Source organism: Pinus tabuliformis, chromosome X (genome assembly GCF_031772625.1).
Source record: "Pinus tabuliformis cultivar Carrire ecotype Pingquan chromosome X, CPIR1, whole genome shotgun sequence".
NCBI classification, from domain to species: Eukaryota; Viridiplantae; Streptophyta; class Pinopsida; order Pinales; family Pinaceae; genus Pinus; species Pinus tabuliformis.
Window position 1 is genome coordinate 764,844,630 of NC_142308.1, and position 24,687 is coordinate 764,869,316.

General features: G+C 33.8%; 1 protein-coding gene across 1 annotated transcript; it reads left to right on the plus strand.

Moving 5' to 3' along the window:
* The first annotated feature begins 1,419 nt into the window (after positions 1 to 1,419).
* Positions 1,420 to 14,014, plus strand: LOC149142098 (microtubule-associated protein 70-1-like). Its single transcript, XM_089446379.1, has 11 exons — positions 1,420 to 1,768; positions 3,085 to 3,170; positions 3,372 to 3,437; positions 3,746 to 3,916; positions 4,008 to 4,178; positions 10,954 to 11,109; positions 11,260 to 11,409; positions 11,741 to 11,812; positions 11,924 to 12,466; positions 13,127 to 13,323; positions 13,749 to 14,014. Exons 1-11 carry the CDS (start codon positions 1,663 to 1,665, stop codon positions 13,768 to 13,770), a joined length of 1,740 nt encoding a protein of 579 aa, XP_089302505.1. The 5' UTR covers positions 1,420 to 1,662; the 3' UTR covers positions 13,771 to 14,014.
* The last annotated feature ends 10,673 nt before the right edge of the window (positions 14,015 to 24,687 follow it).

A 24,687-nucleotide genomic window follows, 5' to 3' on the forward strand; every position in this document is an offset into this window, starting at 1 on the left:
AGGACGGACCCAGTGCACTGACAAGATGGGTATGGTATAATTAATTTTTTAATTAACTAATTATTAATGTTTTCTAATTAATTTAGACGGTAGATTATTTTTGAATCGTTTACGATTGATTTGACGGTTATTTTTAAGACAAAAAAGCATTTGGGGGAGTTCATTTCAAAGGGAAACGCCTTACAGCATAATAATTAGAAGAACATGATACGACATCCATGAAAAATAAGACAAGATGAAATAACGCTAGCCATCTCTCGCATACAAAACACCCTATTCAAACATATTTTCATCATGTAATTTACTTAAAAACATTTTACCTGAAATTATTTTATCCTTTTCCAAAAATGTATGAATTATATTCACGAATTAAGCTATATACATTTTAAATTATTCGAATGCGAAAAAAGAATTCAGAGATTAGAATTAATTCATTGAATGATGTACTAAAGGATATGTAAAAGTTGTGGTAAAGTCACATGACATCATATGGGCGTAGGGATAGGAGCTCATTATATTTGGAGGTAACCGTCTTAGTAACAGACATATATTCCATCATTACATTTCACTAATTATCTTAGAAACGGACAAATATTCCATCATTACATTTCACTATTATTATTTAATCTCTCTACGCTTAAAAAAGGTTAGGTCAAGGATGGCATTTTTCCTAGGTATTAAATGTCGCTTCTAAGTTAATTTTAATGTTTAACTTAATGTGCAAATTAAAAATGATTAGTGTTATGCCCTACCCATTAACAATAAATGCTACATGATCGTAAATGTAGGTAAAGGTAAAATGCAAAGTGGTGGTTGTAAGAGATGCTTGCTTGTTGTGTGCATGATGTTAATTAAAGTAGTTGACGTTAGGAGCCACCACCACTACCACCTACCACCAGTGTTTATCACTTTGGAAGCCATGAGAAGATGGAAAACGATATTACGATATTCGCAACAGCATGCCCCTTCCTCTTCTTTTCCTTTCCACAACTATCTACCTTCCATGTGTATGTGTATGTGTATGTGGGACCCATGTAAATCGTTGTTACATTCTTAATGCTGGCTGGCTTCGGTTACACGTTGGGTTGTTTTGCGTTGTTTTGTTACACACACACCACACCACACCACACCGTCACCCACAGCTACGTACATCTAGGTAAATGAAGGAACCTCCTTCCTACCCAAGATAATATAAACCCCGTGATTACAAACAAAGGAAACAATGTAAACCCAATGATTAGCTAACCGTGGTTACAAACAAAGGAAGGCCACACAACTCCTTCCTTTACTCCAGGGAAACCTTCCTTTCTTCACGGTTAATTCCGTCTGTGCCGAGATAACATTGCATTGTTGGATGGAGAATATATATTTAATACCTGCCTGCACCCCAAAGCACAAAGTGCGTTCGTGTTCCTTCCTTCCTTCCTTCCTTAACATCATCACATTAAATTGCTTTTCTGGCTGCCTCTGCCTCTGCCTCTGTCACGAAGATACGTCCACTTTAAATTGATTTTCTGGCTGCCTCTGTCACGAAGATACGTCGACTTTAAATTGCTTTTCTTGCGTCGACTTTATATTGCTTTTCTTGCTGGCTCTGTCACGAGTTTAAATTGCTTTTGTTGCCTGGCTGCACATTTAAACGGCTGCTACCCAGAAGTCGATATGCAAATGAATAGTGCGAGGAGGCTCTTGTCCGCTACTACTACTCCGGGGGGGTCAGTTGATCCTTTTAGAGTTGAGCTAGATCGTCTCCAGAACCAACTAAAGGGTAAGCATGATTTCTTTTCTTCATTCGCTATACTGTAGCTGTGGCGTCTAGTATGACCCTCGGGATAAAATTCAGATATACTACAGTAGGACTTGTATCTCGTTTTGATGAATTGTCGAGTGTTAAATGAACAGCGACGTGCTGCCTGCTGGCGCAATTTCTATTTCTCTCACTAGCTTGAAGTTCTACTCATTTTTCCACCACCACAAATGGTTGTCTTAGGTGGTGTGGTGTGGTGTCTGTTAAATGTTAAAAAGTGATAAGGTTAAGTCATTTCTAAAAGATTAAGTCACTGTTTCAAAATTTAAATAAATTTACAAGAAGCAAATTTATATTTATTTTAAAATAGCAGATAAACTCAAGCCCAATGGCGTTGCTCTGTAAATTTAAATAATTTCAACGCCAACAGAAATCTTACCTGTTGTTTTTATGCTTCGAGTTCTGTGGTTGGTTGAATTGTATTAAAATTTACGGAACACTTGGTACCTAGTAAAGGGCAAAGAAGATTTGTGGAAAGTAGAAGCCTCCATCTCCCTAAGCGTAAGTTAAAAGGCAGGGACATTGACGTACAAACTTATTATCGTACAAATTCCAAAGCAGTCCTATATATACAAGTCTATTTTTCGACAATTTAAGTACCAAAACATTTTAGGTGATGGATACAACGACAAAGCCGCAGATTGGTTGGTGAAGGGCCTTTTTCAACTGCTACTTCAATTAAATTATATCACTCAGATAAGATAAGGCGACGCAACTTCATTTTGAAGAGTCTCTCTATGTTTTTTTCCTTTTAATATTAAAAGGACTCCCCAACGAAGTTATAGTTTATAAATGAACATTCTTTTGATTGCTGGTTTCTGTCATCCTGACGTTTTATCCGAATGCATGCTACCTTCAAACAAGTAATATCTGTTAAGAATTTCTTTTTTCAGGATTTTAAATGTCTAAATATAACGAATGATTGATTGTACGTCAAGATCGCGAAATTGGAGTATTTGCTATAATTTCAATCTCCAAAATGAGCATTTTCGTCCTATCTCATGTTTTAGCTGCTTGTTCAATGTTTCTTAATCCGTAATTGGTTGAAAATCCCACATCACATGTGTTTCTTGTAATTGGTCCATTGCTTTCTGAAACATTTCTTGTATATTTTTTCTGGCTGAACACAAAGATAAAGCATTTCTTTCTCTTTCCAGACTGAACAAAAATAGAAAAGATTGGCAACGAGTGACAATGTGTTTGCGTATTTCTTTAAGCAGTGGAGATATTAGTAGTTGTATGAGATAGTTTTCCTTGTAATGTGCTCATCTTTCCAGATAAGGATCGAGAGTTAGGAGACGCTCAGGCTGAAATCAAGGCCTTGAAGTTGACAGAACGCTTGAAAGAAAAGGCCGTTGAAGAGGTAAGGACACCCACATGGGCCACTTCATATGCAGCAAGAAGTTTGGACTTTTCTACCTTCCATAGATGAAGAATTTAAAGAGATATTTGTCTCAAGTTACAGGGTAGTCAATTCAAATAGATGTGGAGCATTAGTAGTGTTATGAAATAGATTTTAGTATCAAGTTTGGGTGGATTCTGACCTGTCATTCTCTTTTTACAGCTTACAAATACCCTGGGGAAATTGGAGGAGAAACTCAAAACCAATGAGGCGCTTCTTGAAAGCAAGGTATCATGCAATTTAGATAAGAAGTTACATATCTTGATTTTTCCCAGCTAATTTTGAATTTGGCTTCAAGCTATAACGTACATCCATGAAACTCCTTCTCCCTCACATCTATCACATAAAGCTCCATCTGACTTGGATATATTGTGTTGTATAACGTACATCCATGAAAGTCCTTCTCCCTCACATCTATCACATAAAGCTCCATCTGACTTGGATATATTGTGTTGTATAACGTACATCCATGAAAGTCCTTCTCCCTCACATCTATCACATAAAGCTCCATCTGACTTGGATATATTGTGTTGTAGAATCTTGAAATAAAAAAATTAAATGATGAGAAGAAAGCGGCTTTGGCTACCCAATTTGCTGTAGAATCAGCTCTCAGAAGGGTATATGCCGCTCAAAAAGATGAGGACATGATACCGTTGGAAGCTCTTCTGGCACCATTTGAGGCAGAGATCAAAGCCACGCGACACCATGTACTACAGACTTGTCCACCAAATTCATGTCTATTTGCTCAACACTAATTTGAGACGGTGCAGCATGCTAAAAAACCAATATGTTTGGCAGATTATACTGTTGCAAGAAGATTACAGGGCTCTGGAACGTCTCACAAAATCCAAAGAAGCGGCTTTACTTGAAGCAGAAAAGTCCGTGCAGGTTGCTCAGGCAAAGGCAGATATGGTTGACGATCTACAAAACAAGAATCAAGAACTGACAAGACAGCTCGAGATCTGCCAGGTGACGATTTATCGTTTTTTCTTGTGTGTTTTGGCTTGGTCAAGTAAGCAAAAAGAAACTAGCAATAGCAATATTTCTATTTGCTTCCAGGAAATGATGGTGCCGCTACTTTTTCTATTTATGTAATGTTCGTATGTTTTCGGAGTTCATAAATTTTGCATAGCAATGCCGGTATCTTTTTGGGATTTCGACGGATCAATGTCATGTCTGGTCATTCCTTCATGGTCGTAAACCCTACTTTCTCCCTGTTTTAGTTTTAATCATCATGGGCTCATTCTTCATGCCCGTAAACCCTACTTTTCTTTGTTTTATTTTTCCTAATCTTTATGTCTTACGTTTCTGGGGAGGCAAAAGTCAAATTACAAATGGTGACCAAACTTCAAAGAAGTGGTCTATTTTTCTTTGGAGGACTACCCCACTAAATATTCTTCTTATGTACCTTAAGAAGGAAGATATTTATATCCATTCAATGAAACATTACACACATTAAAAAGGGAGACTTTCTTTATTTACACTTCCATTTTGTTGAAGAAATATTGTATTTTTCGCCTAAAAAGTTCGGGAATGGTGTTGGTATGGAGATCCATAAATTCTTTCCATAATGCTGGCAAGGTCTCTGCCTTTATGATATTTGAATATTTAAATTAAAATGGTTTTTTTGGCAGGTAAGATAAGTTTTTTAGTTTGTGAAGAAAATTAAGAAGTATATAAATTATATTAAGCTTTTGTTATTAGAAAAATTGAATTACTCTTTAAAAAAATGGTTTGATTAATATGGTTTTAATGATATTATTAATTCGGAAGATTTAAATTTAAAAAATGGCTTGATTAATATTATTTCAATGATATTATTAATTCAATATTTAAATTTGAAAAATTTCCCTTAGTTAAAAAGAAAGTTGTTATTTTATGTTTAATGAGAAGAAGTAACGTTTTCTATAATAAAAAAATTAGAAAAATATTGGATAATGCATAATGAGGATTATGCTAATGCTAAAATAAAGTTGTGATCACATTTAGTAATTTAGACGAACATAATTTTGGGTGTTGGAACATCAATTTTGACCCTTAAGTAGAAACCTTACAATCTAGTTCCTTGATCTACAATGGGAGCTCACTTAAATGAAGAAGAATGACATTATATTCGTGGATTCTTTCAATCAAAAGTTTATCCATTATAGTTTTGATGTGGCAATATAGGTCCAAAATCTTGAAGTATTTGGTATCACAAATTTTGGAGGTATTAGTGCGTGGAGCACATGGTGCATCCTCCTCATGAACTTCCTCATCATGGAGAGAATTCCATTCGAGTTGACCTTTGGCCTCAGGGTTTAGCCTCATGCTAGGCACAAGTGAGAGGTAATCACTGAGGATTGTCTCCCCCATGCTGTTGAAATCCCACTGGGAAAATGTGGCTATGAAGCCATCATAATAGAGACCAACAAGCTAAAGCTAGTTGGAACCAAGGTAGAGATGCTAGGCAAAGAGATTCAAACATAAGAAGAGTTACCAAACCATGTCTAGGTAATAATGAGGTCAAAAGCCAAATTAGAAGCCCTCAAAATACAAGAAACCACCAAGCAAAAGGTTTGAGTTTGACATGATCCCTAGCATTTATGACAAACAGTAGGGGTCAAATTCTCTAGAGACCAATCAAAGCTAAGCACTTAACCATAATACTGAGAACCATAATTCCAAATTAACCCTAGTGCAAACATTCATGGCCATGGAAAATGGAATTATGTAGGGTTCATGCTAGCTCCATGTGTTCATTCTTAGAGCAAGAAGGGAGAGTGTAGCCTTTTCTTTGCTAAATGGATTATGTCTTTTTATCAAGTTTTATTTGGTTTAAATTAAAATGGGTTAATAATGAAAAATCTAAAGTTTTAATTATAATAATCTAATTTTAAAATCGCACACACACACACACATATATTATTACAGTGGAATTGGCAACAGGGGCAACGTCGCGACTAGCGTTACACGGGGTCAATTCTGACTGCTATCTCTAGCAACAGGGGCAACGTCGCGACTAGCGTTACACGGGGTCAATTCTGACTGCTATCTCTATAACCACTGGGAATTGCGCCCGCCCCTCTATACAGCTCCAGGGTAAGTCCAGGGGATTTGAACTCGTGACCTTCAGTACGAAGCCCGTCTTTCTAAATAACTTCACCGCATTGTGATTACCAACTCGCCTACCCTGTTGGAGCTCACAACATATATTCTTAATCATTTAATTTTTTTTATATTTATTACTGTAAAAGAAATTTTGATACAATTAAATTATATTTTAGATTATTATAAATATTATACTAAAAAATAATAAAAATTATAACATAAATGTTTAAAAAAACCTTTATATTTATTAATTAAAAATTAATTTATATATTTAAATTTAAATTTATTATAAATTATATTTATATATATATATATATATATATATATATATATATATATATATAATATTCCCCAAAGTAACAACATTCCATGTAAGCACTTTAACATATTTTTTTATTATCAAATAATTAATTAATTAGAAATAATTTTTAACCATATTCCATATTTAAAAGTTTTTTGAGTTAAATAGTATTTCCATATCCAAAAGTTTTTTGAGTTAAATAGTATTTAATATTTGTTAGATTATATATATATATATAACAATATTTGATTTCAACTTGTATTAGAATTAAATCAGAAAAATTACAAAATTTTAAATTATAATAAATTTTTTTATAATTTAGAAATATTTAGATTATATATATATATATAACAATATTTGATTTCAACTTGTATTAGAATTAAATCAGAAAAATTACAAAATTTTAAATTATAATAAATTTTTTTATAATTTAGAAATATTTATCATCTAAATATAGATCATGTATACTAATAACATAAAAAAATATATAAATATTTTATTTTTTATTTTTTTTATATTTAATTTATTAAAAAATAATAATAAAAATCATTATTTATTAAAAAAATATTTATCAAGTAAGAAATTTAAAAATTTTCCATAAATTTTCTTCTTTCTTGACCCTCATGTGAACCTTCTCCATAACATTTCCCTCAGGAATACGACACGCTTATATCGTAACCCAACTATTTCTTCTTGTGATCCATTCTATAACTATCATATTTCAATTCTTTATTAGTTCACGAAAACAAAAAATGATCTCCAAAGGGAAATGGCAACGGAAATAGTAAGTAGAGGATCACATACAAAAGAAACATAAAGAAAGGAGAGAAAAAGTAATTTAAACATTTTTAAGTATTATTTTTTATAATATAATTTTATGATATGATATATTTTATTTAATGATTAATGATGATGATGGTGGTAACATCTATTGAGACCAAATTTTGGTTTATCGGACCTAAAGAAACAAATTATTTAGTTTGATTTAAGATTTTATTCCTATGCTCAAAAAGCTTGGAGAGAAGCCTCCCGAGCTCACTATAATTTTGACATCGTAAAAGGCTAGGAAGGTCAGTATTGCGATAAAGATTATGAAACTAAGATCTAATGTGGTTGTACGCGGGGTACTCTAAGAGGAAGTGGTTTTCATCCTCGATGTTTTTATTCTCACAGAGATGGCAAATCCTTTCCATCCATGGTGTTTTAGGAACTGCCCAACGACCTATTTCACTATGGAGCTCATGAGAGTTCGTTCTAATCTTTGCTATATTAATTTTTTTCTTTGAGCTAGTTAAAATAGAGAGATACTTTTGATGACCTTCATATAATAACTTAATTTTCTTTTAGCCGCTAAATCTTTCTCACACCACATTTTTTCTTTGAGCTTAGAAGTAACAATATTTTTAATGTTATTAATGTTTTGCAATGCATCATTCTCGTTGTTCTCCCAATAGTTTAACAGGCCCTTGTGTCTTTATACCGCCCCTGTTTGAGCCTTAATGGTTTTGGCTGGAATTTAAAGCTAGCTTAGGAAGTCTATGATCTCCTATGTTATTGAGTTTGTGCTTGTGCAACAAAAGCCTAATCATAGCTAAGCTCTCGATGGGGCAAGACCTACTTCTATAAAGAGAATAGGATAGGGTGTATTGCTTTTAATTTTCAGGTTATACATTATAAAACGCTTTTGGATTTGCTCAACCTTTCTCCAGGATTCTCTAGAGATGATGCAACCCCAAACCTCACATCCATATAGGATAAGAGGAGTGACTAAAGTTTCAAAGAGGAACTTCTTTTTATCCCACATTACGAGGTTTGTCGTTTTACAATTATTTTCAAGACCAAAATAAGCTTTCCACACCCCATTAATCATTTTCTCAATGCTATGGTTCCAATTGAGCTTGTGATGAATATCAATTCCTAGGTACTTGTAAGAATACACTTCCTCCAAGTTATTATTGTCATACTTAAAATTAGCGTAAGTGTCCTTCTTGGATTTGATAATCATAACTTTTGTTTTGTCAATGTTAACAGTCATACCCATGGTAGAGCAGAAATCCTTAAGAAGCCTAAGTTGCTTATCAAGGTCAGATGGGCACCTTGCGAGAAGAACAATATCGTCAGCATAGAGAAGAAGGATGACGACTATCCCAACTAAGATTGTGCCAGCACATCATGCTTCCTCTAAATAACCTTCGAGCTTGTTGATGTAAATGCCAAATAGGGTAGGGGAGAGCGGGCAACCTTGTTTAACTCCGATATTACACTTAATATTTTTCGACTGCCCCTCATTGCTCTTTAGCTTGGCAATTACATTCTCGTATAACCTTATAGCGGCAGCTTTCAACTCGAAAGGAACCTTTAGCTCTTCTAATCTATTCCAAAGGTTGTTTCTAGGAACCCTATCGAAAGCCTTTCAAAAGTCCACAAAGCAACAAAAGAGATTGGATTTATCATTACGACATTCCTCCACAATGATCCTAAGAGTAACAAGGTGGTATGTTGTTGAGTGATGCCTTCTGAAACCTGCTTGGTCTTTAGCCCACTTACCTTCACTTTCAAGCCATATCAACTTCTTTTCCAAAATCCTACCATATAACTTGGCTAAGAGAGGGTTGATCATAATTGTTCGATAATTAGAGGGGTTATTTGTATCCCCACTTTTAAAAATAGGGATAATGAGGCTCTCAATCCATGGTTTAGGGAACCCTTGCTTGATTGCTTGATTGAAAGCTTGTGGATGTGAGGATGAGGACAGGTTCTCCAATCTTTAAGATTTCCGCCTGGTAACCTTCAATGTCCTTAGATTTCCCATTAGCCAGGCAATTAACCCCAAACTCAATGTCTTCTAAAGAGAAAACTTCTTTCGTTGTGAACAGGGTTTCAAAGTTATCCATGACATTTGGAGATTCATAAAGCTTTATAAGATAGGAATTCCAATCGCGTAGAGCAATTTTATTATCATCTTTATTTTTCCTAGTCAGAATCTGCCTCCAAAATTTCTTAGGAGCTACCTTTGAGAGGTGTAAGAGATTCTCTTGTCTTTGATGAATGTACTGCTTCTTTTTCCTTTTAGTTAGGGCTTTGTATATTTTTATCTTGCCCATTTTAAGAGATTCATCAACAACTTCCTTAATTGCTCTCCTCGCACTTTTACAATCTTTGTCATACCATGGGTTGGTTTTGCTATTTCTTTTACTATTTGAAACTTCAATTGAAAACTTGTTAATAGAATGCAATGTATTCATAATTATTTTGTAATATTTTTTATTAATTATTTTAGTGTATTCATTAAATTTTGGAATTTTTTTATCAATTATATAAAAATTGGGATTTTTTCAATTTTGGTTTTGTTATAATGATAGAAAAAATAAGAATGGAAAATAAAAAACCGTATCACTTAGTATTTTAGAAATTAAAATTAAACTTTAATATAAATAATATTAATATTAAATTATAATAATTAACCATTTTTATAAAAATTAATTAATATATAAATAATAAAAAATAATCCATACATTTACTAATACAAACCATCCATCTATTTATCTATTTACTAATTCTCTCGCTCGGAATCCCCGAACTCATATGCTACATACTCATGTCCGCCAAAACGTACTCTCACGTACTCATATGCTACATTCATCTCTCTCACTCACATGTGCTACATTTATCTATTTTGAGGTTTTTCAATATTCCCTCATGCACTAGGTAAACTAAAATTAATTTGACGTATTAACAAGACTCTGGGGATGGAGATCGGAAGGAATGACATGAATACCGCCGTCCTCTCTCTCTCTCACTTTAGGGATGGAGATTGGAAGGAAAGGAATGACATAAATATCCGCGGTCCTACCGTTTTCTGACTTTGCGGAATCTCCGTCCCAGAGTCAGAGGCGGGGATGCGGAATCTCCGTCCCAGAGTCAGAGGTGGGGATGGGGATGGGGAAAGGAAAGTGGTGCAAGAATTGTGGAAGTGACTCAGTTCCTGCAAGAATTGAGGTGTGAAAGTGAAAGTGACTCCTCTCGCTCAAATATATTATATCCGTTTCCATTTCTCAGGTGAATCTCCGCGAACTCAAATGTCTATCCATTTCTCTGGTCAATCTCCGTTACCCAAACATCATATCCATTCCTCAGGCTGACCCATTGATTGTGAAGCCATTTCATTTAAGGCGTAAGTGTTAGGATCAATTTATCATGTTGTCCAAGGGATTGTGATCCTGTACAATGTGTTGATCAATTCATGACGTTGACCTGTGTTCATGGGGATTATCCTTGTCATTTTATTTCAGGTATATATGTTGGTTGGTTGGTTGGTTGGGGTTTAGTAATTAGAGTAAGTTAATGTGACAGGAGGAGAACAAAATCATTGACAGAATGCATCGCGTAAAAGTTTCAGAAGTTGAGAGGTTGAGCCAAACTATCTGTGAACTGGAGGAGGCCATTCTTAATGGCGGCGCTGCCATTAATGCTCTACATGATTATGAACGAAAGGTTTACGAACTAACGGTGAGAAGTTACACGACGATCTCCATTTATTTCATTTCTCTCGCTTTAATTACTTCATATTATGCTTTCATTCCTTAGTGAATACAGCAGTAAAGAATATGTATATATATATATAATTGTTTTGCCTTGGTGGACCAAAAACATGATCAGGAGGAGAAGAGAACACTTGAGCGAGAGCTAACTCGTGCAAAGATAACAGAAAATCGAGTGGCTACAGCTGTAGTTGGCCATGAATGGAGGGATGGCAACGACAAAGTCATCCCTCTAAAGCGGTGGCTCGAAGAACGGCGCTTCATTCAGGTGGTTGTTTTCAAAGCTTTAATTTCATGTTCACTCCCATTAAATAAATAAATAAATAGCCGTAGCGTAGAGAGATCCCTCTATGAATGAGCTTCAGGTCTTGGATCTAATACATCTAAAGTTAAATCATGTTCAGATCTGAGATGAAAAAGATTAAGCTACATGTAGTCGTTGTTTAAACTTTAAATAGAAGGTGGTTTCTTGTTTGGGCGGAAAAGTAAAATTAAATTTGGTTTTTTGTTTTTGTTTTACAAAGAGTCTCTCCGCCCAAAATGTAAATCACATCACCTGCCATCTCCGTGAATTTATTTTGTAATTGCATTGAGTACAGGGTGAAATGCAGCAGCTTCGAGAGAAAGTAGCCCTGGCTGAACGTACTGCTAAGGCTGAAGAGCAACTCAAAGTATAAGATACATATTCTTTGTAAATTTTAACCCTTTTGCGTTAATTCCCGCTCTCAACTCTTTTTCTTAAACTCTCAGCCTTGCTTTGTATTTGATTGATAAAACTGCAGGACAAATTCAAGTTAAGATTGAAAGTGTTGGAAGAAGCAGTGAGAGGTGTTGGAGCGTTTCGTTCCGCCCAGCAGAACGAATATCAACGTCGTGCAAGCAGAACGAATGGCTCGTCACGCTGCGGGCAGCTGGTTTGTGGAGATGATTCTGCAAGGACCTTGCAATCAAATGGCATTGGCAACAGCTTGGAAACAGTTTTAACGTGGAAACACTCTGTATCAAGCAATAACAACACCCAGAAAGAAACACCACAGCTTGGTGTGGTTGTTGATGGGACTATTAATGCGGCATCAGATTTGATAAATTCTTTATCAAATGAACATGTGGAACTCAACAATGGTGATAATGGATTATCTACCAATACCGACAACTCACACTCTGAAAACAACAAAATATGTAAGGAAATCGTAGAATGTAATGCTGGTTCCGATGACACTGTTTCAGGTGTATTTTATGACATTCTGCAGCGGGAGGTGATCGCCCTGAGAAAAGCATGCCACCACAAGGATTTAAATGTTAAACACAAAGAGGACGTCATCAAGGTACACCTTCACTCATTTATTTTCAACAAGAAGAACAGTATCATATGTATGCTGGCTGCATTTGCAATTCATATAATTTTTTATGCTCAATAATCATTGCTTAGGAGGCACTCTCTAGTTTTAGTTTTAGTTTTAGTTTTATAGGGAAGTGAGGTTATTATTATATAAACATTTTTATTTATTCAAATAGGAAAAATAAATAAATAGATTTTGTTAAAATATCATAGATTAATATCATACATCATATTCTCAAATACTTATAATTTATTTAGTTTTTTTACATGACATTCTCAGAACATGAATTTAAAATATTACATAAATTTTATTTTAATTTGATTTGGTCACACATCCTGTACATCAATCAAATATATATATATATTTTGATCATGCATTTACCAAGTCTCTACAAATCAAATCAATTTTCTTGAAGTGTTTTTTAAAATAGTGAAAAAAATTTAATCCCAATTTCCTTGAAGTGTAAACTTTTTTTGAAATAGTGAAAAGAAATTTATTCTCTTATAGTGTAAGAATGTCTTCGCATATAACTTAGTGATTTATAATTTGATAAACACGTCATCTGGTTTGGTTGGTAATACTCATGTTGAGTTGAGTTGAGTTGAGTTGAGGTGGAATTTTGTAATTGCACCTACACACCTGCAGGTGCTCTCCAAAAAGGTAGATACATTGAAAAGAGCAATGGACGTGGAGGCAAAGAAAATGCGCAGAGAAGTGGCTGCGAGGGAGAAGGAAGTGGCGTCAATGCGGGTTGAGCAGGATAATAGAGGAGAGTCCAGACGCTCCAATATTACTTCCAAGGGACCTACAAATACAAATACTTCTCCTCGAGTTCCAGGAAGGTATGCAATATATATGTAGATTATATGGAAATCCAACCGCTTGGAACTTTTTTGTTTGCTTCTCAACGCTCTTGATTTTATTTTATTTTATCCTTCCTTCCCAATTACTCATAATTTTGCACTAGGCCTGAAGGTGGTTGGTGTGTTTTCCAAATCTCTGCCCTCCCTACCCAATTAAGTCATCATCCGCGGGAGTGAGCACTGAATTGAATTGGTACTCCAATGCATGAATGATCATTGAAAGTAGCAGCATATATGGCTTCTAGATAAAGTTAAACAATTTATGAAAAAAATAATAAATGTGTGGGGGCGGGGGGGTTTAATAAGCATCTCCATAAGAGACATTGTATATTGAAATTCTGGCGAAGGCGAATAGTCAGAGGTATAATTGCTGTAAAACTAAATGGTTAGCGTTGGGTGTGCAGAATCTCAACGAACTCTCAGTAATCTTCCCCATGATAGCAGTGCCACTGCTTCACCTGTCTTGTCGGTTGTAAATACGGCTCGTTCACTGACGAGGCAAATTGCTGGCAACCGTATCTGAAGATTGAAAAGGAAGAACAATGACGTTCATTTTTACGATTTCTCTTTTGTAATTCGTTTCCGTTTCTTGCGATCGACTTTGTAATTCTTTAGAAGCAAGAATATAATACGGAATAAGAGAGGGCATGTATTTTTTATGATTTTTATTTTTGGCTCAACTCTTTCTGTGTTTAAATGTTGAGTTAACTTATTTTTTTAATAAAAAATTATCTTTTAAATAAAAAATAATGTTTATAATAAAATAAAATTGATTTTGTTTGGGTAAGGGTTTGTTTTTTAGAAATAAAGAAACATGTTAATCACCTATCTATCACATGGTTTTTCCTTGAATAACAGTGATGAATCAACATACATTAACAGATAATAACTACCTAGTAATGGTTGTCCCTATTGTTAATTTGATCACTGAATTAGGTTAAAACTATATATATATATATATATATATATATATATATATCTCTACATTTTCATTAACTTTCACCCATAAATAAAATATTTTGATGTCTATATTGAGAACCATAATTTTATAGATAGATAAAGTAATTAAAAGTTTTTTTTAAGATGAAAAATAAATAATTCTTATTCTTTCTAAAAATATTTAATTATAAATAAATTATATAAATATTCATATTAACTAAAATATTTCAATATAAACATCATATAGAGAAAAAAGAGAGTTAAATATATTATAATGTTATTACTGAAAAAAAATAAAATAAAATAAAATTACTTTCTAATAAATTTGATATATAACATTTAAAATATATTATTAATTAAAAATAGTGCAATATGAGTGATAAATAAAATATTTCAATAATAATATTAATATGTATTTAAAAATTCATTTAAATTAAATAAATGGTAAACACAGTTTCATCATAAATTTCACTAAAACATTTTATTATTTCAATAACTAAAAAGTTAAAATATTCAAAAAGTTTTACGATTCTAAATTTTAATTTCTTTTGAGTATATTTTTTTTAGTTAATTACTCTAATGCCATTTATTGTAATATTTTTTGAGTTAAAAGTCTTCCATAAAGAAAATATTATAATTCACATAACATATTACAAAATTATACCAACCTCACTCTCACTAGATTTATTGGTTGATATGAAATGACCCCAAGTGCTGTAAAAACAAAAAGGATTGCGCTTCCCAAAGACAATAACATAATCTAGGAGTACTAGAGAGATAGTCTAAACAAACCAAAGTAGGAAATTATTCTAGGACTCTAAAGAGGTTAGAGGAGCATGGATTTTTAGTTTGATGATAGGGGATGGAAGCTTGAATTCACATTGGATGTGCTTTTCCATATGATTCAGGTGAGCATCCATGTTATCAAGATTGTCCTGCATTCACTATTGGTTCTATTGGATGCCATTGAGAAAGGAAATTATATCGTTTATGTCCTCATGCTTTTCTTTCAAAATGTGCCCAGAAGAGTCTTCAGTTCCCAATGAAGAGTAATAATATGCAAGTACTAGTTTCTCCTACACCTAGTATGTCGTGGGTCAGGGAGCTAGTGAGGAACTTCATCAATAAGGTATGGGTTCAAGAAATCCTGTCTATTTCAGTGAACCTACTTTTCTAACCAATGAATTTCTTCATGAGTACTAGGAAATATCGCTGCTTTTTTAGCAACAACTGCTTCCTGGGATAGAGTCTCAGCACGAGACCTACCAGTTTTCCCACGATCCTAATTCCCATGACAAATTCGTCCCCACTAGCAAGGCATAATGAACCAGGATAACAACCAAACATAACACAACCCAAGTTGGCTGTAAAAACAATTATCCAGCTACCATAAAAAAATATGTTCTTTTGGGCGTAAACAATAGAAAATAGAAAGTGAAAACAATAGGTTTCTCTCCCTCTTCACAGAAATAGAAGACCATGATGAGCCATACTACACTGAAATTTTAGTAAAAGGGAAACGAGGGACAACAATGACACCAAAAAAAGCCCACAAAAATACAATACCAAGGCAATATTGTTGGTTGGCTCTCAACCCAAAAGAAGGATTCAAGTCCAAACAAACCTAAGTTCTTGAAAGAAAAATAGTCAAAATAAACCCGACATTCACCACCAGTGATTACAGCAAAGGTTAGGTGTTTAAAATTACATTTTCTTGACATTGAGGGAGAATTGAAGCAAGGTTTTTCTGTAAACCAAAGCTTGGGGCTTTCACTCCATATCTATAGCCTTCTGGAGCAGAGCCTGCCTAGGGTGTCTGGGCTAACCTCCAACCTAGAAGTCCACCATTCTTATTTTCCTTAGCGTAGAACCAAGTGTCAAGAGCTTCAAAAAATAGAAGGAAACCGCTAGTGCATGGAATGGACAATTGATAATTTTAAACAAGCCTTATCCAATATAAACTTTCCAGATTCCCCTCCCCCTTTAGCGTCACATCATCTGAATAGCTTAAACCCAAGCTCATAAGGGCATCAAAATATTCCACCTTTGTCCCATAGAATCGACATAGATAATACAAAGAATTGTTGTGCAAAGGGGAAAATGTGAAGAAAAATGCTAGAACCCAACCATCGATCCAACCTAATATAAAATGTTGCACACATATCTACATGGGGTGTTGGGGGGCAGGGGGGACATGCCACACCACCACCTCCTTTAATGACATTGGGAGTCGGTGGGGTGGCGAGCGCCCCTCTGTAATCCAATGCCATTCAATATTCCACCCCCATTAGGGCTTTATTATAATAAATATTAGTACAATTATATCATTTAAATGATTAGTAATTTGATATGTATCTTAACACAGACTCTCCCTCTCTCTCTCTCTCTCTCATAGAAAATCTTAATATCATGAACTAATACCATGACTCATTAGTACCACATACCCCCAAAAATATAAATAATTTATTATTTGATAAAATGTCAATCCTCTATTCACTACTACTAAAAATATTCCATGGATATTTAGAGGTTAGATCCCTACAATCTACCTATTAATGATTGATAATTAAATTAAAATTTTGAAATCCTATTCCAAAATAGACATACCATGTAAAAATGTGCAGGAATTAATGTATATATAATTGTATATAAGTATAATTATATCATCCTCATTTTTCTTGCCATGACACACGAGGATTTGAATGTTGAATCTCATGGTTTACATAATACTTCATAATATGACAATCACCAATTGAGTTGTCCCCCATGGGCATGTATAATGATAGCATTCAATTTTCATTCCTCATTGTAATATTATATCAACATAGTTCCATCTTAACTCCAGACCTACGAAGCATCGAGAGATCAAAACTCTTAAAATGCAAACTTTTTTTTTTGGTGCAAAACTTGAGGAGAGGAATATATCACTAGGCCTTTTTGTTTGACATGTTTTATATTTTTATTTCAAATTATAGGTTTATTAAAAAAATTTATTTAGTTTTTATATGTTTATTAATTATATGCTTGGAATGTCATGGTTATGAATATGAATAATTATTTATGGGGAAATTTTTGAGGTAAAAGTGGACCTCAAAACAAAAAATTACCAACAAAGTCAACTTTAAAATAACCAATAAGATTTAAGATGATGATGTCATCTTGAGGGGTAAATATTTTTGGAGAGAAAAGAAAAAAAATTGTATTTTTAACTTATTTCCTTATAGGTTTTACTCAAATGTCAAAGTATAGGAATCGTATTGGATGTGGAACTTGATTCCACATCCAACAAGTACCCACTTTGCGTAATTTCGAGTAGAGCCACACCAAAATTTTTGAGAATACATTAAAACAAATTTCTTGAAAGAAACTCATTTCTTCATATATTCACAATTATTTTTGGTGTGGGTCCACTCAATAGTATGTAGTGTGGGTACTCATTGGTTGCAAAATCAAATTCCACATTCAATGAGGTCTACACTTGACATTTGAGTACACTTGACATTTGAGTAAACCTATATAGATATATGACAAAAATACAATAAAAAAATGTTTTTTTCCTTCCTTTAAAAGTTCATAATTCTTATTTTTATTATTTCAACTATCATTGCCTTTAAAAAAGTCCATTTTAGACTTCAAATTTTATGAAATGAGCTAAATTTATTTCTAATATGATATCTATATTATTATTTTTTTTCGAAAAAAAGAATTTATAATTTAATTAATATATTTATATATATTCAAAGTCTTAAAAAGATTTTAAGATGCCAAATCCATTTATATATTTAAAAATACAATTTAAATAAAAAATGATACAATTTCACTAAAAAATAATATCATTAAATTTTAACAAAAATAAAATACACAACCTGACAAAATGGAATTTGATCTTATAAAGAAACTTTAATGTCATGAATTATAATATTATTTTGATCTTATAAAAAAACTTTAATGTCATGAATTATAATATTATTAAATTTTATGAAGAATTATATGATTAAAGATTTAATAAATCATGGATTTATTTTTATATAAGACTTAAAAAAATAAGTAAAATAAACATCATAAGAAAATGGAATTTGATCTTATAAGAAAACTTTAATGTCATGAATTATAATATTATTAAATTTTATGAAGAATTATATGATTAAGGATTAAATAAATCATGGATTTAATTTTATATAAGATAAAAAAATAAAATAAGTAAAATAAACCTAATGAGAAAATGGAATTTGATCTTATAAGAAAACTTTCATGTCATGAATTGTAATATTATTAAATTTTATGAAGAATTATATGATTAAGGATTAAATAAATTATGGATTTAATTTTATATAAGTTCCATATTTATTTAAGTGTGTTTTTTTTACAAAAATTATATTTGCATGTTAGAAAAATAATTGCATAAATTTGTAATTACTTTAACATAATAAACGTTAAAAATTTAACATAATAAATAACGTTTGATTTTTTTATTTTATTTGGGATATTTTTTAATAGATAAAATTATATATATATATATATATATATAACATTTTGTATTATAAAAATTGGATATATGGTTAATTTTTTTTTTTTTTTTAGATTTTTAAGATTTGCAAATCTCAAATTAAGCATAAAGACTTAATCCAAACCTTCAAGAAAGTTTCCTATGACACAAAAATTTTAGTGTCTTTCCATGTAAAATTTTTCCAAAAATCTCCCAATGTCTAAACACATTTACATCCCATTTTTCACTATTTTTATTTTGATCTAGTCTGACTTGGTTTTTTTGGTGAAATTTTTTTTCCTTTCTTCCCAACTTGTGTCCAACCTACATTATCTGTAAATTTTGGCAGATCATTCTTTGAAAAGTGCACAATAATATTCTTGAGATCTTCCTCATCCACCTGATCTACCCAAGAAGATGCATTTTCAACATTATTCCTTGTGGTTTCCGGAGGAGATCCATTTTCCACGAGGGATTGTTGCTTTTCCACTAACATTGTTTCGAGGAATCCCGATTGGTGACCGGAGGATCCACATTGGCATGCAATTTTTCCTACTTTGATTCTGTTGTCACAGATGTACTTATTTGACCATATCCACTTCCTTCTTGTTTTCTAGTTCTTTCTTGTCCTGAAGCTCTTCCTCTTTGTATACCATATAGTGATAACCTTGCGCTCCTTCCCACCATTTGGTCCTTCGAGATTTCTTTTGGTATTTGTTACTTTGAGAACTTTGGGGTAGTGTTTAGTTACATGCCCCATTTCATAGCATGCTTTACACCGAAATGAAATATTCTCATAGTCAAGCTTTTGGACCCAAACATAGTTTGGAGCCATTAAATTAATCTTTGTGGGAAAACCCTTGTTGAAGTCCATCTCCACACAAATGCAGGAATCAGTAGCCTTGAAAATTTTCTTTTCTTCAGAACAATGAAGATAAAAATTTCCTAGCACATTCCCTATGGAGGAAGGTGATGTAAGATTCTAGAAATGCAATGGAAAGTTTAGAAGCCTTAACCAAACTGGGTTTGTGGAGATTGATGTCATTACTAGATCAAAAGTGGGAGTCCAAGGCTACATGAAGAGACCTACACTACCCCAAAACCATGACCCAACTTCACCAATGACCTTCTTATCCTCTATATTGTCAAATGCCACAACAACAACAAAAATCAAGCCATCAGATAAATTTTCTGTTTTTCCATCAAGAGGGACTTCCATGACTCATAGATCCATTTGTGCATATCAACCAACCACGGTCAATACCCATTAAAATTGCAAAAGAAGCTATTCTTCGAAAAAACAAAATCACGACAAAAAACTTCCTGGTCCACAAAAACATTAAAGGAATGAATTTCTTGAATCACGGAACACCTGAACCAAATTTCAACATAGAGTTGCACGAAATTGAAGAAGAGCTAGGTTGACTGATAACCATACTTGCAAAAGAAAGTGTCTTTTTCACTTAATCACATGGATTTTCCATTAAATGATCTACAAAATATCCAAACACACAAAGCAAATAGTAGATGGCTAGGGTGAAACCCTAACTAGCCCTCCATATGACCAGGGACTTGGAGTCAATGGGCATGTGGCCCCTGGTCCGCACCCTTCGCCGCATGTCTGCCATATGATTGTGAAATGGGGCGATAGTTGGGGCCATGACACCCAACTAATTGTATGGCATTTTTCATAATTAATGACGAAATTTCCACTATGCCCACGGGAAATTATCGCCTAGCGGATACGCCAAAGGACGAAAACGTTTCCAGTTTTACCAGTTTTAGTGGATTTGTAGGACAAATAGTAGAGAAATGGAGAAGGAGGCCTAACTTGGCCATTTTCAGCCTTTTTGAGCCGAAGAAGATCCTACACAAGGGTTTTTGGGTGTTCTGGACACAATGGTAGCATTATTTTTGTGATTTGAGCATTGTATATTGATGTAATTTACATTTTGAGCATATAATATAAAGGGCCAACATTGGAAGCTGGACCTAGAGATGTAGCCCAGGAGGGGTGAACTCCGTCATCAAATTGTTGTTTTGTGATGTTGTATGTTGTCTATTTTTCTTTGGTTATTTCTGTAAAGCTTAACTAAAATTTCTAAGTTTATGGGCTTTGCAGTTGCAATCAATTGCCCAAACTAGCATGCAAACTTTTTCAAGAAACCTTCAATTTTTAATTTGAGATCAGTTTGGTATTAAAGCATGGTTGTTTTGAAGGTTTGACTATTTTTTCAAGTGTTTTTGAATTATTACAAGTTCTAAGTTTAGAAGAGGAGAAGGAGTGCTTAAATAACCAAACCCTCAAATTGGTTGAAGGAGGTCACAAACTTCAAAAACTCCACTAGTCATGGCACATGAAGAAGGATAGGAGCCGATCTCTGAGGATGAGAGAACTTTTAGAAAGGATTTCTATGATATGTTTGAGATGGTGAAAGTGTTTTACAGTGAAAGGAAAATAAGGCTGCAAGGAGAAAGTTCGAATTAAAAAAAAGGTAATGGTGGTGATGGGAGAAAACCTCCACCTCCACCTCCTCTTTCACCTCCATCTTCACCTCCTTCAACACCTAGACATACCCCTCCTAGATGTCCAAAAGGACATGCTAAGTCTCATTTACTTAAGCTTGATGTCAAGTTTGAATTGCCTATGTGTAATGGGGAATTAAATGTTGAAAAGTTGGGTAATTGGGTTCGTCAAATTAAAGTTTATTGCAAGATTCAAAAGATTAAGGATGATGTTACAAAGATCTAGATTGCTTCTATTGTTTTGGAAAGTGAAGCTCTCATCTATTGTGAAGTCAAAACTCAAGAAGATTTGAAGAAAAGTGGTAAAATTATCTCTTCTTGGAATGATTTTATAGTTGCATTAAGAAGGAAATTTTATCCATTAGCTTATATGCAAAAAGCAATTATGGATTGGAAATTTTTTAGACAATCTAAAGGTCAGAGTGCTCAAATTTACACACAAGAATTTAGAAGAAGAGCTTGAATCTTGGGTGTTGATTTGTCTTCACAAGACACTCTTCTTAAATACATAGGTGGATTACATAGTTATTTGAGACATACTATGCTTATGTTTAATCCCAAAATGTAGATGAAATATGTGTTCGGGCAACTCATTTAGAATTAAGAGGCAAGAATGTTCCTCAAGAGACTAGTAAGAAACCATCCAAATATGGAGACAAAGGAAAGGGGAAGTTTAAAGGAAAAGGAAAAAATAATGCTATAGTCAAGAAAGAGGGAGAGAAAATTACTTGTAAACATTTTTCAAAAGAAGGCCATGATGAAGACCATTTTTGGAAACTACATCCAGAAATGAGACCAAGGAAGTTAAATAATAGGGGAAATAAAAGAATGCTACAACAAATCAACAAGATCTAGGATTTGATTCAGTTGATGAAACCAAAATCATAGCCATGGGTGTTATAGGCCATTTTGTCATATCTGGTCAATAGGCATACAAACTAGATCAATCAACATCCATGAACACCTTATCATCATCCCTACACAAAGTCATAAGCATGACTCTCTCAAATCCCTGCGTTTTTTACCTTGATTACTTCATTCTAGTGCTTTTAAGGCCTAGTGCACCCTGGCCCTTTAGGGACCTGTGTTCAACAACATGTTTCTCAGTTCTGCACCTGCTCTGATCAAAATAGGTTGTCCCTTACTGAGGATGTGATGATTCTAGAAACTCGGGAAAAATAAAAATAATCTTGAAGCTTCTTCTTCCAAAAGCTTCCAGGAGTTGTTACAATCAGTTACCTTGGATATGAACTTTGAATCCTATCTCATCCTACCTTGGAGATTTCACCTCTTATCCCTTGAGATCATCCTCCCATCAAGAGTGGATCTCAAGCCTAGATTGGTAAATGGATAAGAATCCCTAAACTACCATCCTCATCTACATATTTACTATAGAAATTCCTTGTAGATTCAAACTGTAGATTGTAATATGCTAAAACAATTTACTCGAATCTACTCTACTCATCAGTGGAAACAACAAACGATCAGTGAAATCATGAAGCGTAAAAGAGAAATAACTCAATCACAGATAACATAATAATTTTCTAGGGAAATCCACAACTAAAAACCCCTGCTATCTGTATATTTCCTTAATTAGAAAATATGAGAAGATTACAATGATTTTCTCAAGCCCCAGCAACCTTTGCACTATCTCTATCTATCTCAGTACTTCCCAGACAAGCTCAAGGCAATACTTAGCTAATTATGCTTCCTGCCAAGTTCATATTTCCTTGCGCAGTTTCCTTGGGAATTAGCCCATATTTAATTTGGAAATTCCACAAATATGAATTGCACAATCCTCATATGCCTTCCTTTGATTGCATGCACCACCTATACAATTCAAATGATTATACAACTGATAGTACACTGACCCTGAACCCCAATATCAACTGGGTCTTTCTCTAATCTAACATGCATGAGTTAATTATGAGTGAATCTTCAGTTTACTAGTTGATCACTATTGGTTACACCCCACTATTGGACCTCCCCCTAATTCCTCCATCGGTTGGAACTCGTTTAACTGAATTTAACAATTAATCTGAATTAAATAATTACAACTCAAAATAAACTCAACCAGGGCTCTTAAAAACTATGAAACACTCTATATGACTCAAGTTAGACCCTCAACTCAAATTAATTGTGCCAACTAAGTCAAATTAACTTAGTTAACTATTACAAGCTATCATGAGATGTGTAATTACAATTCAATTCCTAGTTTAATTCAAGGAAAAAATTAAATTAGGATTTTCTTGTTGCGTTTTCAACACTCCCTCTCAAAAAAAAAGGATTATATACTACCCCGATCCTGTCTTTTTGAAACTAAAATTTGCATCTTGATAATGCCTTTGTCAAAATATCTGCATCCTGCTCCTCTGTAGGAATGTACTCCAACAATATGATTCTCCTATGTACACAATCTTGTAGACGGTGATATCGGATGTTGATATGCTTGGACCGATCATGAAAAAATGGATTCTTAGAGAGTTTGATACAACTCTAATTGTCATAGTAAGTCATTGTATGATCCATATGCTAACCAAATAGCCCAACAAAGATCTTCCTCATCTAGATAGCCTCACAAGATGCTTGGCTAGAAACCATGTACTCTGATTTTACTGAAGAGTGAAACCGATCTTTTCTTTCTGTTGTACCAAGAAACTGCTACTAACCCAATAATGAAGATTACCCCTAATGTGCTCTTCTTGTCGGACGGACATCCTTCCCAATCTGCATCTGTGAAGCCTTGAAGCTCACTCCCTCTGTCCGTTTGTACCAAAGACCAAACTGAGTGGTGCCTCTGAGGTATCTCAACACATGTTTAGATTCCTTAGAATAAAGTTTGGTTGGCTTAACCATGGCTTGACTAATCTGGTTAACTACAAAACACATGTTCGGTCATGTGTCCAAAAAATGCATAATTGAACCCATAGGATGTCTATAAATAGTAGCCTCCACAACTTCACCTGAAGTAACATCTTCCTTCCTCCAATTAACTGTTAGAGGAGTCTCTATGGGTTTGCTGCTCTCCATGTGGAACTTCTTTAGTATCTTGTTGGCATACTTGCCCTGAGAGACAAAAAATTCCTCATCTCCTTGTCGTACTTCCATACCAAGAAAGTAATGCATGAGCCCCATGTCCTTCATCCTGAATTTTCTTGTAAGATCCTCTTTGCAAGATTTTATCAACTACTCATCACCTGTTAGAATCAAATCATCAGCATATAATACTATAATTAACAATTTACCTTCAACTACAATATGGCAAAGGTTCGCATCTGCTTCACTTTTGGTGAAGCTCAACCAGGTGAAATAGTTAACAATTATGGTGTACCAAGCACAAGGTGCTTGTTTTAGTCCATACAATGCTCACTTGAGTCTGCACACATGTGACT

Coding starts and splice junctions, on each gene's coding strand:
- LOC149142098 (XM_089446379.1), top strand. CDS start 1,663: ATGCAAATGAATAGTGCGAGGAGGCTCTTGTCCGCTACTACTACTCCG. Junction 3,438..3,745: donor AGGCGCTTCTTGAAAGCAAG/GTATCATGCAAT, acceptor ATTGTGTTGTAG/AATCTTGAAATAAAAAAATT. Junction 11,813..11,923: donor AGGCTGAAGAGCAACTCAAA/GTATAAGATACA, acceptor ATAAAACTGCAG/GACAAATTCAAGTTAAGATT.